A 17,339-nucleotide genomic window follows, 5' to 3' on the forward strand; every position below is an offset into this window, starting at 1 on the left:
AAGCCATGAGACATGCCTGCAATTCAGAGACATATTTTCCATGCCGGGTGTCAGCAGTAATAAACCTAATATTTTGATTTCTGGAAAAAAAAAAAAAGCAAATTAAAAAGTGTCCTTTAAAAAACTACAGTTTGTAAAGTCTTGAAGCTTCTTGACAGAGACAACATTTGAATAGAGGAGGTGTTGCAGGACAATGATCAGCTGTTATTGCTCTTCACCTTCAGAAGAGTAGTTTGCGAAAAGGTGACTATTAGGTCCCCACCCATAACAAATGTGAAAATGCAGTAGACCCCAGAGAGATCATTTATCTGAAGAGTTGGTAGCCATGATGAGTTCAACAAGTTCATTGCAAAGGCCAACTGAATTTGACTTATTGGAGCCTGGTAAATATGGTTGGCTGATACTTTTACTTTAATTCATGAAAATTTTCCTGCTGTGATCTTTTGCAACTCAGTTATTCTCACCTTGTCTCGTTAAGATGGTAAAATTGTCTTAACTGAAATTATAAATGGCTCTAATAATTTGCTACCTGGACTTGAAAACATTGACAGGAGAGAGCAGACCCAGTCATTCATAAAGAAAGGGGTATTGTGCAAAATGGAGCTGAAAACATTTCCTTAAAACCTGCAGATTTTAGCATCTGTGTAACTCAGAGTTTGCAAAACTTTGGAAGTCAAATTTGAGGGCAAACACACTCCAGGCTCTTGGATGAGCTCACTTTTTAGAGTCACCTAACTTGCTCTATAAGAAATGGAAAAGTCAGTTTCCAAAGCTGTGTCAAGCAATATTGGAGAATTTTGTAGGACCTAGATCCCAATTCCATGCTCCATGTTGGAGTCGCCAAGAAAGAACTGATGTTAAAGAAATATATTCTTTATAGCAACAAATAAGTAAATTTTAATAAAATCAAAGTATATTAAAGATACAATTTATGTACCTCAAAACACTGATATTTTCTGCTTCATTCTTTAGTTTTAAAGCACGAAATAATCTAAAAAGAAGCATAGATTTCAGTTTCAAAGATTACCCAAAGTCAGTAGAATCTGTCATGTATAAGCTAAAATTTATGTTTACCAAACAAAAATGTTATTCATTACTGTGATAGAGTAATATATAGGTTTACATTTTTTCTCAGTTAAAAATACATTAATGTAATTAGAAAGAACTAATTCTTTAGTTTTTTCCTTTTTTATACTGTAATATTAGTGGTATGGTAATATATTAAAATTGTAATAAAGTCAAAAAAGAAAGAAATACATCCTTTGAAAGGATGATTATTCTCCTTCACATCCACCTATCTTCCTGTCCTCTTTACCTTCCCTCTCTCTGTTGAGCCAGACAAGCTTCTGTGTGTGTGCAAGTGTGTTCACATATGTGCATAAAATCTGCAGAAAGCCTCACATATATTTTGTAGACAGAAACCAAATAGCTGCTTCAGTGAAATACACTGAGTTAGTTGTATTTTTGTCAGTTCACAAAACTGCCACATCTTTATTTGCTCTATGCCTGGCATCTGGGGTTAGGCGACACAGAATACACAGTGCAGTGTGTAATATCACAGTGAGACCTAGAACTGGGAGATCTACCTTAACGTAGTGTGCTCACTAAATGTTAGTCCATCTCTGAATGTCCCCATCTTGAAGTCACCGATGATGACAGCACTGGAATGTGACAGTGTTGGTTTTAATTATTCACATCAGATTGCTTTGGAACCTTGGATAACATGAAAAGTAATAAGGTAAAAGTCACAGAGATTTGTTCTTCAGATCGTACTACAAAAGTTATTTATCACTTTAAAGATCTCAGGCTTCTCTGGTGGCTCAGATGGTAAAGAATCTGCCTGCAATGCATGAGACCCAGGTTCAATCCCTGGGCCAGGAAAATCCCCTGAAGGAGGGCGTGGCAACTAACTCCAGTACACTTGCCTGGAGAATCCCATGGACAGAGGAGCCTCATGGGCTATAGGGTCGCAGAGTCAGACACAGCTGAGCAACGAATTCTTTCACTTAACGATCTCAGCTCATTTACTTTTATAATCACTTAAAAAGTATGACTTTAGTCATAAGAAGAGATCACATTTAACAGGGTGGATTGTTTCTTACTCAATGTTATACAATAATGACTTAGCAGAAAAGCCATTGAGGGGTCTCTTGAATTTTTGTTGCAGATTTACGAATGAGCTACTGTTACGCGAAGTTTGAAGGAGGAAAGTGTTCATCACCCAAATCCAGAAATCACTCCAAACAGGAATGCTGCTGTGCCTTGAAGGGAGAAGGTTGGGGAGATCCCTGCGAGCTGTGCCCCACTGAACCCGATGGTATGTCTCCTGTCTGCATCTCTTTGGGCCATTCACAGGGCAGGCTGTAAGACTGCAGGCTTTCAGAAAATAAGACAATTTAATTAAGTCCAGATGAAATGTTCACTAAGATTATTTTATTTTAGGAGCAAGGTAGTTATTTTTTTCTGAAGTATGTTATGACTCAAAGCTGCCCAAGTAGTAGGTACCCCAGCTCTGAGAGCTTTGTTAATTTTCTCTGGTTTCTGGGCTTGGATTGTTCATCGTGTTCCAGTATGTGCCGCCTCCACACGGTATTTGCTAAATGCCATTGGCCCACCCATTAACGAGGGTTCATCTCCACCACAGAGGCCTTCCGCCAGATCTGTCCCTATGGAAGTGGCATCATCGTGGGACCTGATGATTCAGCAGTTGGTGAGTGGCTTGCACTGGACTTTCAGCATTTTATAATATTCTCAACCAGTCTCTTCCTTGTCCTTTCTCTTGCTGTTATTTCTCCACATTTATCTTGGTAAATGAAGCCCTATTTTTTGGTCTTTTAATTTAGATACCAATTATATTATTATAGTGTATGTTAATATTATAATACATTTCATTGATTAGACACTGAAACAATCATAATTTCCCTTTGTGTTTCTAAAAAGTTACTTTGTTGTTCACTGTTTTTTCCTCCTTTGCTTAAGACATGGATGAGTGCAAAGAACCCGATGTCTGTAAACACGGGCAGTGCATCAACACCGATGGGTCCTATCGCTGCGAATGTCCCTTTGGCTACATTCTGCAAGGGAATGAATGTGTGGGTGAGTAATAAAGTGGCTTCCTCTACAGAGATTTTACAAATCGGAAATAAGCAATTCAGCATTCACACAAGGATATATAAACACCAAGATGGGACAGAAATAAGTTTTATATACTCATTCATGTATCATTCATCTAGCAGTACTGGCTGGGTCCCTGCCAGGTACCAGGCACTGGGCTTGGTTCTTTGGCTACCCTAGTGAACTGAGCCAACAGCGTCCTTCCTTGAATGGACCTTACAGTCTGATGACAAGGACACTGAACACGTTTGAAGAGATGGTAAAACGGACAGCATTATAGTGAAAGCCTTTAAGAAATTTTTTTTAAAAATTGGTAATTGTCATAGTCTTATTCTCTCAGTATGGAAAACACAAAATTTACCCAGATTTTCTTACACTTAGTACCATGAGAGGCTGCGGACCCAGGGTATCCTCTTGTTTTAGCCCCCTTATTAAAATTTCAAAAGGCTCCTGTGACTGACCTTTGACCTCTTTTATCTAAGAAATTCAAAACCATTCAACGTAACCTAAATTAATAATGGCATAAATGCTGAGGGTTTGTCTGTGTGCATTAGAAAATGTTCTTTCCATGCAGGGAATCAAGGTATGTGGTTTTTATCCACAGCCATGGCTGTGGGAACTTAAGCAAGTTTTTCAGCCCTCTAAGCCTCAGAATATAATAAATATCATGCAGATGGATTAAAATATTTCTAATTACCTTACAGCTCTAAAAATCAATGATAGTGTGATTTTTACTAACTTGAAAGAGATGTAATAATCCTGACAGTGAAATGCAATTTCATAGCAGAACAAAAGCAAAGTTGCCAGTGTTTTCTGTTCAATATCTTCAGTTAGTACTACGATATATGTGAGAAATAAGCCTCCTCACCAGGGTCTCTCAGCCCTGCCTTCTTGCCCTCACTTTCTGACTTCAGAACCTAACACGAGACACAGCTCTCAACAATAATTCATCACTTTTCTGTGCTCTAGACAGCTGAGATAGCAGTGTTATTTCTCTGGAATGTTCCTTGCCCAAAGGAAGGTATTCTCCCCAAGAGATGTCAGAATAAGAACAGTCAATATTCTAGGTGGATGGATTAGGAGACATATATTTTTTAGACTTCCTTGGTAAGACTTTCTCCACAGTTGTTTAGAGAGATCATACCTTAAACATATTTCTTTCTAGCCTTTCTTCTGCCTAATGGAAGCCATCTGGTTTCCACAAATTCAGCAAAATCTACTTGACTCTTGACTTTATCCAGTGTCTTAATTTTGCTTAACCTCTGGTCTCTTATTTTGCGTAAGTTTAGTCTTCTATTTTATATCTGGCAAAACTCCATCATGTTTAAGGCTTCTTGGAGAATGATGTAATGTAAGGCCAAACTGGAGGTGTATTTCTAACATTAAGTAAGCAGAAACTTTTGACTTGTAAGAGAAGCCTTGTTTTAACCCTTTAAGCATCTCTTCCCAGCAGATGTATTTCATAACATAGGAGGCTGGAGGCACCCACGGCAAAGAGCACAGTAAGAGCTAAGAAGCCTGGGTACTGTTACTGCTACTTAGCAAGTCAAATTTTACAGCTATAAATCTGTGGTAATAAGATATGCACTCCTCTCTTGCAAGGACAGAATGAGAATGAACCAAAATGTTAGAGATCAAAGTACTCCAATGGAATTTGAAAGGTACTATCTGAGTCCAAGTGCATTTTCTCTCAATTCGTCATATTTTGACTATACTTCTGATCACTTGCAGACACTGATGAATGTTCGGTAGGCAATCCTTGTGGAAATGGAACCTGCAAGAATGTGATTGGAGGTTTCGAATGCACCTGTGAGGAGGGATTTGAGCCTGGGCCAATGATGACTTGTGAAGGTAAGCCTCTTAAACATAGGATAGTTGGTTGCATGTTCTGATCATAGGGATAGTAGTTGGTTGATTATAATTCTTAGTATCAAATACCACCCAGGGTATATAAAATAAAGAAGATCTGGGCCATGTCATCATTTCTTCTCTATGTGGCCTCCTCTCTGCAGAAAGTATCTGAAAAAGATGTAGGTGGTTCATGACCCAGGTGATGCCACATCTCATGCAGAGTTCTCCTTGGGGTCTCTGCTACCACTAATATTTGAATATAACACCTGTCCTGTCTCCTACCCTCTTTCTTATTTTCTTTGTCTCCCCTTTTTTTCCACTGTATCCTATACACCCTTTCTTTTTCTTTTCTCTTCATAGAAACAACTACACACTAAGATTAACACCAATATCCTTTCTCTCTTTGGGGGAAATCACTGCAAAAGAGGCTGTCGATACTCTCTAAGCAACTGCCAGTATGTCTGGTAGGATGCAAGGAAAGAAAGGCAAGGAGGGAGTGTCTAGAATAGCAGCTCTCAAAGGGTGGTCCCTGGATCAGCCACGTCAGTGTCACCTGGGAATTTGTTAGAAATACAGATTTGCAGGCCTTGTCCCAGACCTCCTGAATCAGACACTCTAAGGGTGGGACCCAGCAGCCCTCCAGGTAGTTCTGATGCAGTCTTAAGTTGAGAGCCACTGGTTTAAGAAGAGAATGAAGGTGAGGCGATGGTACAGTGGGTATTAAGGTGAGCTTTTCATTAGAGATATTATCTATCAATGAAGTGAAGTGAAGTTGCTCAGCCGTGTCCAACTCTTTGCGACCCCATGGACTGTAGCCTACCAGGCTTCTCAGACCATGGGATTTTCCAGGCAAGAGTACTGGAGTGAGTTGCCATTTCCTTCTCCAGGGGATCTTCCCGACCCAGGGATCGAACCCGGGTCTCCTGCATTGTAGGCAGACGCTTTACCCTCTGAGCCACTACTCCTAGTTAAAGATGTTGGTGAATCTTTAAAGGCTGTGACTAGATCACGATGTGGGATCTCACAGATGTTCTTGTCAGGATCGTTGGCCTTAGGAAGAAATGTGATAATCAAGAAGATCTGTTTTAACCCTGCTTTTCTGAACCATATTCTCATGGTTCCAAACTATGCAATCTACAGAAACCACCTTTATCTATTAATCTATTACTATTATTCCTATTTAAGGCTATAACTTAAGCCTCAGTGTGAACTAAGTACAATATCTCTAAGAGTAAAATTATTCAGAATACTTTCTTGGGCATGAGACTCACTGTTACTTCACAGGAGCCTCTTTTATCTGGAGAAGGGGCGGGGTTAATGATACTGGGGGTTCTGTCCTCACAGCAGTTGACTTAGCAGTTATTCTGGCTAAATGGGGTAAAACTGATCCCCACTTCATTGTGACTTTAGGGAGTGGTAATTGGTCAACTTGAGACTTCAAAGCCAGCATTTCTGAAAAGCTCCCTATATGTAGGATGACCTATAATTTTTCATCTGCCTAAATAACAATAATTATACCAGCACCAAAGTATAAACTGAGATTGTGCTGGAGGAACCAAGATGTATGATCACCCTACTTGGGCCAATTATAAAATAACCAACTCATTTTATAATCCTGGAAATGCAGAGACTGCTTGGTCCATCCATGTTTATGGCAACTTTTGGTGAAAGTATATTCCTCTTTCGGTTGAGGCTTATGGTCCATTATTCTCTTACTGCCTTCTCCTGCAGACATAAATGAGTGTGCCCAGAATCCTCTGCTCTGTGCCTTCCGCTGTGTAAATACTTATGGGTCATATGAATGCAAGTGTCCTGCTGGATATGTTCTGAGAGAAGACAGAAGGATGTGCAAAGGTGAGACATTCACGTTCAAAGTCATCTAAGCCAGGGTGTTCTAATGTCTATGATGGGCGATGTCCTTCCAAAGCATCCACTAGCAGAGAAAGACTGGAAATTGGGGAACACTGCTGTAGTCCCTGGACAATATGAGGGTTGTCATTGCTACATTTTCTCCTAAATTGTAGCTTAAAGCTGGGTTGAGGGTGGCACTGCAGACCCTGTTTAGTTCACCACACATTGCATGCCTATGACATGCCAGCCATTCTATGAGATGTGGAGATATAAGGGGGAAAAAAAACAACTTCCCCACATATAAGAAGCTCAATATGAAGAGGCTGAGAGAGAGCTATAAATAATCATAGTATGATAACTTAGAACATGAGAACACAAGGAAGGAATGTGAATAATAAATAATCACCATCACTATGGGATTTTATATTCCAAGAATGGGGTAGCATATGGAGCTGACTTGGAACAATTTCCTTTAAAAGTGCTTACTGAACACCTGCAATTGCCAAAGTACTGGACTAAGCTCTGTTATACAAAGTTGGGTAAATCCTGGGGATCCTTGAAGAGCTCTGATCTGCTTCTCCCAAGTTCTTAAATGAGCAGATATCTGTTCTTTTCAAATGATTTACATAGAATTTTCCTTAAAGGTAGGAAGATTTCCAAAGCAAGAGCTCCATGTCACATGCAGGCTAAAGTCCAAACTTCTCAATTCAGATAACATAAAGGGGAAAGATAAAAAGAAGGAAGTGCAATAGGACAGAAAGTAAAGAATGAAGAAGAGCCACGCTGTGCCAGAAAAAAGAAACTGGAGGGACGACCTAGTAGAGAAGATATTTGTAGATGCCTGTCTTTTCCTCAAAGTGTAAAAACCAAGTCTTTTGTTATTATACTACACAATGATTCTAATATGTCATATTAATACTATGATATTAGGACATCATAAGCTATATTATTTAAGTATTATATAATGGAAGCATTGGTTTATTATTAGTTTGATAATGCTGTTGTAATTATCATATTATGAAAGCTTTATATAAGGCCTTTTTAGTTCAATTTGTCAAAACTAATTAGAAATCACACTTCCTGCCTTTGAAAAATTTATCAGCTAGAGAGAAATTTCTTAAGTTCAAAGGGGGTTAGAAGATGCCTTCCCATCTTAAGAGACCAGCTCCCAAGAATGCAAAAGGAAGTAGGTTAATGTTGAAATAGTGTCAGTAAAAATTGGTTACTTGATACTGTCTTATGTTTAAAGGGCAGGGAATTAAGGCAGCTCCTTTTATGAATTTGTACATTCTTTCCAGATGAGGATGAGTGTGAAGAGGGAAAACACGACTGTGCTGAAAAACAAATGGAGTGCAAGAACCTCATTGGCACATACCTCTGCATCTGTGGACCTGGGTATCAGCGAAGACCTGACGGAGAAGGCTGCGTAGGTAAGGGCAGCCCCAGCAAAGGGGCTTTGAGTGAGTGGGAAGCGACAAAGGATGGAAGGGACGTGGGCTCTGTGTCCTTGTGGTGCTGTCTTCTCCTTGGCCAGAGCCATCTTGCCTCTCTTACCTGCTATCATGACTTTCCGTGGAGGCCTCCTTGCCTCTTGATTATCTATGAATTCCACCAGCAACATCATTTCTCTCTGAGCTGGCCTTTGAGTGCTTTTCCAGGTCCATTTGCTGCCAGGAGTAGAAGACCAGGTATTTCCTCTCGTCCCTTCCTTTATTGTTTACACTCCTTTGCTGTTTTGGGTTCGGTTCTTCCCATCACATCAGAATGCCTCCCTACTGGCTTAGCTTTGCTACTGCCACCGTAACATTGAATACAGTTGTTCAGTAAATTTCACTAAACAAGAAATATCACTAAACCAATGGGATCTACATCCAGAGACTCTGGTCTTATCAAGACTGAGGCCCAGGCCCTGGTCGTTTTAAAAGCTCCCTGAGTGATTCTAATGTGGATTCAGCTTTGAAAAGCATAGTAGACCAGGGATTGGCAAACCACAGTCCTAGGGCCAACTTCAGCTCGCCAGCCTACCACCTGTTTTTGTAAATAGACTCGTTTTGGAACAGAGCTGTAACCATTCATAATTTTCCATGGCTGCCTTCATGCCACAGTAACAGAGCAGAATAGTTGCAACAGAGATCAAATGGCCTGCAAAGCCTAAAATACTGACTATATATTATGCAGTAATGTTATATTATTACTGTTATTACAGAAGAAGTTTCCTGACTTCTGCTTTAGTTAATGAAGAAAAAATACTAGAAAGTTTCTACATATGCCCTTTCTCATGTTGTCAGTCAAGAAGCTTAAGAACCATATTTTCCCCTTAACTCTGTAAGATACAGATTTAAACGGAAGTTGAAGAGCAGACTTTAAAAGCATAGAAAAACATGTGGACTTATGATCACTCACTGGATCTTCTGGGAACAGTGATTCTCAGCCTCAGCTGCTCACTGGAATCACTTGGAGAGTTCAGGTCTCACCCTCAGATATTGGTTTAATTGGTATCAGGGTGGCCTTGGTATTGCAAATTTTAACCTAACTCTCTGGCTCTCATAAGATCTCTGCCTGAGGGGCTTGGAATTATTCTTAATGGGAGCACCTAGGCAAATTACTTTATGATCTTTCAACTCTCCAGCTATTATCAATGCTTTTTTTTAAACTGGGGAGACCAAATTATGATTTATTATTCCTTAATGCTGTTGAAGTATTATTATAGGCATAATCTACATTGCATCAGAAGATTAGTGTAGACAAACTCCCTCAGGTCAAAACACCATCACAGACATTATTCTAGTGAGTATTGTAATATTTAACATATTGATCTTAAGGATTTTTTTCCCTTCATTTAAAATAACCCTTCTGAGAATCCTCTACACGTACAGATATGGCAAGTTTTAAACTTAAATGAAAAACGTAAGTGTACCTAAAGTGCTATCATCTCTGTTTAAGTATATAAACATGCTATCAATTATGTTTTTAAAAGGGTGGAGGTATATCAAAGATATGGCTGTATTTGTTTGTATGGGTATGATTCATCTCTAGGAGGATACTCCAGAAATTAGCAGTAGCACTGGTTGCTTCCCAGGAAGGAAGTTTGGTGGCTGGGGAAGAGGAGAAGGAGGGGCACTTTGGGCTGTATATTCTTTTGTACTCTTTGAATTTGGAACCATGTGAATAGGTTATCTAGTCACAAACTAAACTTTTCTTTAAAAAAAAAAAAAAAAGAATCTATCTTTGTACAAAGCGGACAGATGACGCCTCTTGTTTTTGGTCCTTCAATTACACCACACAGATGAAAATGAATGTCAGACCAAGCCTGGGATCTGTGAGAACGGGCGCTGCCTCAACACCAGGGGGAGCTATACCTGCGAGTGCAATGACGGCTTTACAGCCAGCCCCAACCAGGATGAGTGCCTCGGTGAGTACAGACCACAGGATGCTTTTGTAACCCCAGCCTCCACACTGGGATGCTTGAAACCAGATCACTTATTTGAAATAATAGAAACTGTTGAAATTTGAGGAAAGGTTAACAATGTTCATATTTTGGAGATGACTCTATGACCATGATTGTCCACTGGGCTTAGCACCACCCTGCCGCTAAATTCTTCCTTTGCTAATTGTATCATTGAATCATTTGTTTGGAATTTCTTTCTCAGCTGCCTTTTTAAGCTTTTGATGCTCAGGATCAGTTTCCATGTGTTTCTCCAACCCTTGCTATAGCCTGGTTCTCCATATTTCTGGGAACAGATAGAATGATAATCTTGTTGACACCAGTGCCTTTCTGCCCACTTACTGAATATCTTGTCTTGTTTTCCCCAGATGTCATCCTTTTTCTCTTACTGCTGCTTCCAGCTTTCCCTTCTTGCTCCTTCTCAGCCAGGGTAAAGTGTTACATCCTTCTTGGGTTTTAATATCTGAGCAAATTCGGAATACCATGTTATGCTTCTAAAGTTCCCTAAAATCCTCTTTGCATTCATAAATCCCTTCCAGACAACCGAGAAGGGTACTGCTTCACGGAGGTGCTCCAGAACATGTGTCAGATCGGCTCAAGCAACAGGAACCCCGTCACTAAGTCTGAATGCTGCTGCGATGGAGGGAGAGGCTGGGGGCCCCACTGTGAGATCTGCCCTTTCCAGGGCACTGTGGCTTTCAAAAAACTCTGCCCCCATGGCCGAGGGTTTATGACCAATGGAGCAGGTACTTCATTTTGTTCTGATTTTTGACCAACGGAGCAGGTACTTCATTTATGGTCCAAAAATACTTTCAGGGAATTTGTTTTATGAGGAGCAGATGAGAATATAGAATCGATAATGTGGGCCTAGGCTGAGTTTCCTAGTTTAGGTTGACCAAAAAAAAAAAAAAAAAATCATTATGGTACTTTAGATATTCAAAGCCATGTTGCCAGAGTGTCCTTGGTTTGATTAACGTGTGTGCTTCAGTTCGTGTCTTTACATTACAAGGAGTCCTCAACTTTTTAAGCTGGTTTGTTATAAGAATATAACCTTTTACTCAGAATATAACCTTTTAGATACATTTGGAAATAAATGATCACTAAATTCCTAGAGTAGCCCACCAATATGTATTTTATCTCATAAAACTGACTGAAATATATCACATGGAAGAAGTCTAAAACAATGCTGATACAATCAGCCTTCCATATCCACAGAGTGCATATCTGTAGATACAACCGACCTTGGATTGATTTCTACCCAAGGTTGTTTGAACCTGCAGTCCCAACTGTACTATGCCATTTTGTATATGGGGCTTGAGTGTCCATGAATTTTAATATCAACAAGGTAGTTCTGGAACCAGTGTCCTGGATATGGAGGGATGATTGTACTGGCAATTAAGACAGCTGCCTCTGGAAAAGTACAAGCCATGTCAACTTGAGAGGGATGAGGAGGCTGTCGAGGTGTCTGAGGCTGCTTTGAAAAAGACTTTCAGGCCTATGTTCATCAACAATAACTGCAATTGTTTGCAGTCTCATAAAAAGAGACTTTGAGCTCCTTGGGAGGAAATCAGAAGTGAGAGGAGAATAAAGAGATTAAATAGGATTTATGTTCATGTTACAAAGATGTGACTAAGGGTAGAATAACAGAATTGGATGTGGTAAAGACAGAATAGATGGAATGACCAAAGTGATTTATCATTCTTTGGCAGATGTGAAAATGAGATGGTAGATGCATTTCTTCAGACCAATGAAAGTATGCTATATTGCATTTCAGAGTAATCTTCAAAAGATCAGGAAAAATAAGAGCTATGGGTATAAAAATGTTACTTAACAATCCAAGGCTAAGAACTCACTTGCTATTGGCACCCTGCTAAGCAGTAATGAGACAGAAGGGTCAAGATGTGAGTGTCAGTGGCTTTAATGCCCAATAGTACATGTTGACCCTTTTATAATGCCTTTCTCATTTTAATTGCTATTTATTAAATTATAGATATTGATGAGTGCAAGGTTATTCATGATGTTTGCCGAAATGGGGAATGTGTCAATGACAGAGGATCATATCATTGCATTTGTAAAACTGGCTACACTCCAGATATAACTGGAACTGCCTGTGTAGGTAAGTGCTCTATTTCTGATACTCAGGTTTATTCTCGGATGGAAATTGTACATTATGAGAAAAAAACCTTCAAACTAAAACTCTAAAAAGCCTGTGTAATTTCATAAGGAAACGTAAGACAGTGATCAAAGACCATACAATGTACCTTTTCTTTCTTTAAAACTAAGATTCTTTGTTAGACGCTGTGGGTATTGAGCATTGAAACATCTTTTTAGATGGGCAGTCACACTGTGTCTCTTTGATCATAGATCTAAATGAGTGCAACCAGGCTCCCAAACCCTGCAATTTCATCTGTAAGAACACAGAAGGGAGTTACCAGTGTTCATGCCCGAAAGGCTACATTCTGCAGGAGGACGGAAGGAGCTGCAAAGGTAAAGTGGAAACTGCCTTCACCCACTTATCTGCCTTATGGGAACATGGTTTCATTCCTTGTGCCTTTGAGGGATCCAAAGCTGAAAGACCTCCCCATGGGCAAGAGGTACATCCCTGGGGTTAGTGCCTCCTTGGGGACATTTTTCTTACACCAACACTGGAACCTCCTAAAAAGGATCCTATATCTAAAGACAAAGAAGTAGCCAAAATGAAATGGTAGGAATGGGCACAATCATGATAAATCCCATAACTGCTGGTGGATGCCCCACAAAGTGGAAAATAGCCACAGAAATTCTTCCACAGGAGTGAAGGTTCTGAGCTCCAGGTCAGGCTCCCCAGCCTAGGGGTCTGGGAACACGAGGAGCCCCCAGAGAATCTAACTTTGAAGGCCAGTGAGGTTTGATCACAAGAATTCTACAGGACTGAGGCAAACAGAAACTACGCTTGTAGGGCACATACAAGTTCTCATGTACACCAGAAGCCAGAGAAAAAAGTGGTGACCTCATAAGAACCTGGACTGGACCTACCTGCTGGTATTCCATGGTCTCTTGCAGAGGTGGGAGGTGGTTATGGCTCACTGTGGGAACAAAGACACTGGAGGCAGTGATTCTGGAGAGTACTCACTGGCATGAGCCCTGGTGGAGACTGCCATTTTTTCACCAAGTCTTGGCTCCAAACAGCATGTCGGCTCCGATGCCTCAGGCCACACAACCAACAAGGTAGAAACACAGCCCGGCCTGTCAGCAGACAGGCTGCTTAAAGTCTTTCTGAATAAAGTCTTTCCTGCTAAACACATTCCCTGACAAAGCCCTGCCCACCAGAGGGACAAGAAAGGCTCTACTCACCAGCAGGCAGGAAAAAAAAAGTCCCTCCCACCAGGAAGCCAGCACAAGCCTCATCCACTAGAAGGCTGACAGCAGAAGCAAGAACTACAATGTTACAACCTGAAGCATGGATACTGCAAATCACAGAAAGTTAGATAAAATGAGAGAGCACAGAAATATGTCCCAGATGAAGGAACAAAATTAAAAACCCAGAAGAACAACTAAGTGAAGTAGAGATATGCATTCTACCCAAAAAAAAAAAGAATTCAGAGTAACAATAGTAAAGATGTTTCAAGATCTCAGAAAAAGAATAGAGGCACAGATCTAGAAGATAAAATAAAAGTTTAATAAAGACCTAGAAAAAATAAAAACAGATGAACAATAACTGAAATAAAAAATACACTGAAAAGTGAAGTCACTTAGTCGTGTCCGACTCTGCAACCCCACGGACTGTAGCCTACCAGGCTCCCCTGTCCATGGGGTTTTCCATGGCAATAGTACTGGAGTGGATTGCCATTTCCTTCTCCAGGGGATCTTCCCGACCCAGGAATCAAACCCAGGTCTCCCGCATTGTAGGCAGACGCTTTACTGTCTGAGCCACCAGGGAAGTCCTAGAAGGAATCAATAGCAGAAAACGTGAGGCAGAAGAATGGATAAGTGAGATGGGAAATACATGCTGGAAATCACTGCTGAGGAACACAATAAAAGAATGAAAAGAAATAAAAACCATCTAGGAGACCTCTGGGACAACATTAAATGCAGCAATGTTCACACTAGGGATCTCAGAAAGAGAAGAAAAAGGATCTTTTAAAATATTTGAAGAAATAATAGCTGAAATTTTCCCAAATATGGGAAGGGAAATGGTCACCCAGATCTAGGAAGCACAGAGAGTCCCAGCAGGTATAAATCCAATGAGGAACGCACTGAGACACAAAGTAATCAAACTAACAAAAATTAAAGACAAAGGAAAAGTATTAACATACAAGGTAACTCCCAGCGGATTTCTCAGCAGAAACTCCTCAGGCCAATAGGGAGTGGAACAATGTATTTAAAGTGATGAAAGGGAAAAACCTGCAACCAAGAATAATCTACGGAGCAAGGCTATTATTGAGGTTCAACAAAGAAATCAAAAGCTTTACAGACAAGCAAAAGCAAAGAGAATTCAGCACCACCAAACCAGCTTTGCAACAAATGTGAAAGGAACTTCTCTAGGCAGAAGAGAAAAGGCTACAACTAGAAATAAGAAAACTACAAATGGAAAACCTCACTAGGAAAGGCAAACATACTGAAAAGGTAGGAAATCATCCACACACAAATATGCTATCAAAACCAGAAATAGTGAGGAGAGTGTAAATGCAGAATATTGGAAAAGGATTTGATATTAAGAGACTAGCAACTTAAAACAATCTTTTTATATACAGATTGCTATGTCAAAACCTCATGGTAACTGCAAACTGAAAATTTGTAATAGGTATACACATACAATAAGAAAAAGGAATCCATACACAACAGTACAGTCAGTCATCGAATCACAAAAAAAGAGAACAAAAGAGGAAAGGAGGAAAAAAGACCTTTTTTTAAAAAAAGCCAAAATTTTTTTAATGGCAGTAAGAACTTACATCCCTTCATGGATCACTGCCTTGTCATGGCGAAAGGGATTGTGTAACTCAATGAAGCTATGAGCCATGCCCTGCAGGGCCACCCAAGACGGACAGGTAATAGTGGAGAGTTCTGGAGGAGGGAATGACAAACCACTCCAGTATTCTTGCAGTGAGAACCCTATGAACAGAATAAAAAGGCAAAAAAGATATGACACTGAAAGATGAGCCCTCTCAGGTTAGAAGATGTCCAGTATGCTACTGGGGAAAAGTGGAGGGCAATTACTAATAGCTCCAGAAAGAATAAAGTGGCTGGGCCAAAGCAGAAACATTGCTCAGTTGTGGGTGTGTCTGGTGGTGAAAGTAAAATCCAATGCTATAAAGAACTATACTGCATAGGAACCTGGAATGTTAGGTCTATGAACCAAAGTAAATTAACACAGTCAAACAGGAGATGGCAATCAACATCTTAGGAATCAGTGAACTAAAATGGATGGGAATGGGTGAATTTAGTTCAGATAACCATTATATCTACTACTGTGGGCAAGAATCCCATGGAAGAAATGGACGAGCCCTCATAAACAAGAGTCAAATGCAGTATCTAGGTGCAATCTCAAAAATGATGAACAGTCTCAGTTTATTTCCAGATCTAACTATTCAACATCACAGTAATCCAAGTCTATTCATCAACCATTGATGCCAAAGAAGCTGAAGTTGGCCAGTTCTATGAAGTCTTACAAGACCTTCCAGAACTAACACCATAAAAAATGTCCTTTTCATCATAGGGGGTTGGAGTACAATAGTAGGACGTCAAAAGATACCTGAACTAACAGGCAGGTTTGGCCTTGAATACAAAATGAAGCGGGCAAAGGCCAACAGGGTTTTGCCAAGAGAATACACTCGTCATAGCAAACACATTTTACCAACAACACAAGAGATGATTTTACACATGGACATCACCAAATAGTCAATACTGAAATCGGATTGATTATATTCTTTGCAGCCGAAGATGGAGTAGCTCTATACAGTCAGGAAAAACAAGACCTGGAGCTGATTGTGGCTCAGATCATCAGCTCCTTATAGCAAAATTCAGGCTTAAACTAAAGAAAGAGGGGAAAGCCACTAGGCCATTCATGAATGACTTAAATCCCTTATACAGTGAAGGTGACAAATAGATTCAGGGGACTAGCTCTGGTAGAGTGCCTGAAGAAATATGGACAATTTGTAACAATGTACAGGAGGCAGTGACGAAAACCATCCCAGAGAAAAAGAAATTCAAGAAGGCAAAGTGGTTGTCTGAGGAGGCCTTACAAATAGCAGAAAAAGAAGAGAATCGAAAGGCAGAGGAGAAAGGGCAAGATATACCCAACTGAATGCAGAGTTCCAGAGAATAGCAAGGAGAGATAAGAAGGCCTTCTTAAATGAACAATGCAAAGAAGTAGAGGGAAACAATAGAATGAGAAAGACTAGAGATCTCTTCAAGAAATTTAGAAATATCAAGGGCACATGCAAAGATGGGCACAATAAAGGACAGCAAGAACCTTTCAGAAGCAGAAGAGATTAAGAAGAGGTAGCAAGAATACACAGAAGAACTGTACAAAAAAGGTCTTAGTGAACCAAATAACCATGAATGGTTTGGTTACTCACCTAGAGCCAGACATCCCAGAATGTGAATTCAAGTGGGCCTTAAGAAGTATTACTACAATCAAAGCTAGTGGAGGTGATGGAATACCAATTGAGCTATTTATAATCCTAAAAGACGAGGATGTTAAAGTTCTGCACTCAATATGCCAGCAAATTTGGAAAACTCAGCAGTGGCCACAGGACTGGAAGAGTTTTCATTCTAATTTGAAAGAAGGGCAATGCCAAAGAATGTTCAAACTTCTGCACAATTGTGCTCATTTCACATGCTAGCAAGGAAGACAGAAAATCCTTCAAGCTTGGCTTCAACAATACATGAACAGGGAACTTCAGACACACAAGCTGGGTTTCGAAAGGGCAGAGGAACCAGAAATCAAACTGCCAGCATCTGCTGGATCATAGACAAAGCAAGGGAATTGCAAAAAAACTTCTGCTTCATTGACAATGCTAAAGCCTTTGACTGTGTGGATCACAACAAACTGTGGAGAATTCTTAAAGAGACGGAAACACCAGAGCACCTTACCTGC

General features: G+C 40.1%; 1 protein-coding gene across 2 annotated transcripts in view; it reads left to right on the forward strand.

The window, feature by feature from the left end:
• The window catches only part of FBN1 (fibrillin 1), a 264,664-nt gene that overhangs the window by 224,843 nt on the left and 22,482 nt on the right, over nucleotides 1-17,339 (forward strand). For both annotated transcript variants that reach the window (XM_015473179.3, NM_174053.2), the window contains 10 exon segments: nucleotides 2,168-2,317; nucleotides 2,645-2,710; nucleotides 2,980-3,096; nucleotides 4,846-4,965; nucleotides 6,697-6,819; nucleotides 8,115-8,246; nucleotides 10,103-10,228; nucleotides 10,801-11,007; nucleotides 12,252-12,377; nucleotides 12,626-12,748. In XM_015473179.3, coding sequence (XP_015328665.1) covers nucleotides 2,168-2,317; nucleotides 2,645-2,710; nucleotides 2,980-3,096; nucleotides 4,846-4,965; nucleotides 6,697-6,819; nucleotides 8,115-8,246; nucleotides 10,103-10,228; nucleotides 10,801-11,007; nucleotides 12,252-12,377; nucleotides 12,626-12,748 — 1,290 coding nt within the window.

This window comes from Bos taurus, chromosome 10 (assembly GCF_002263795.3).
Source record: "Bos taurus isolate L1 Dominette 01449 registration number 42190680 breed Hereford chromosome 10, ARS-UCD2.0, whole genome shotgun sequence".
Taxonomy (NCBI): Eukaryota; Metazoa; Chordata; class Mammalia; order Artiodactyla; family Bovidae; genus Bos; species Bos taurus.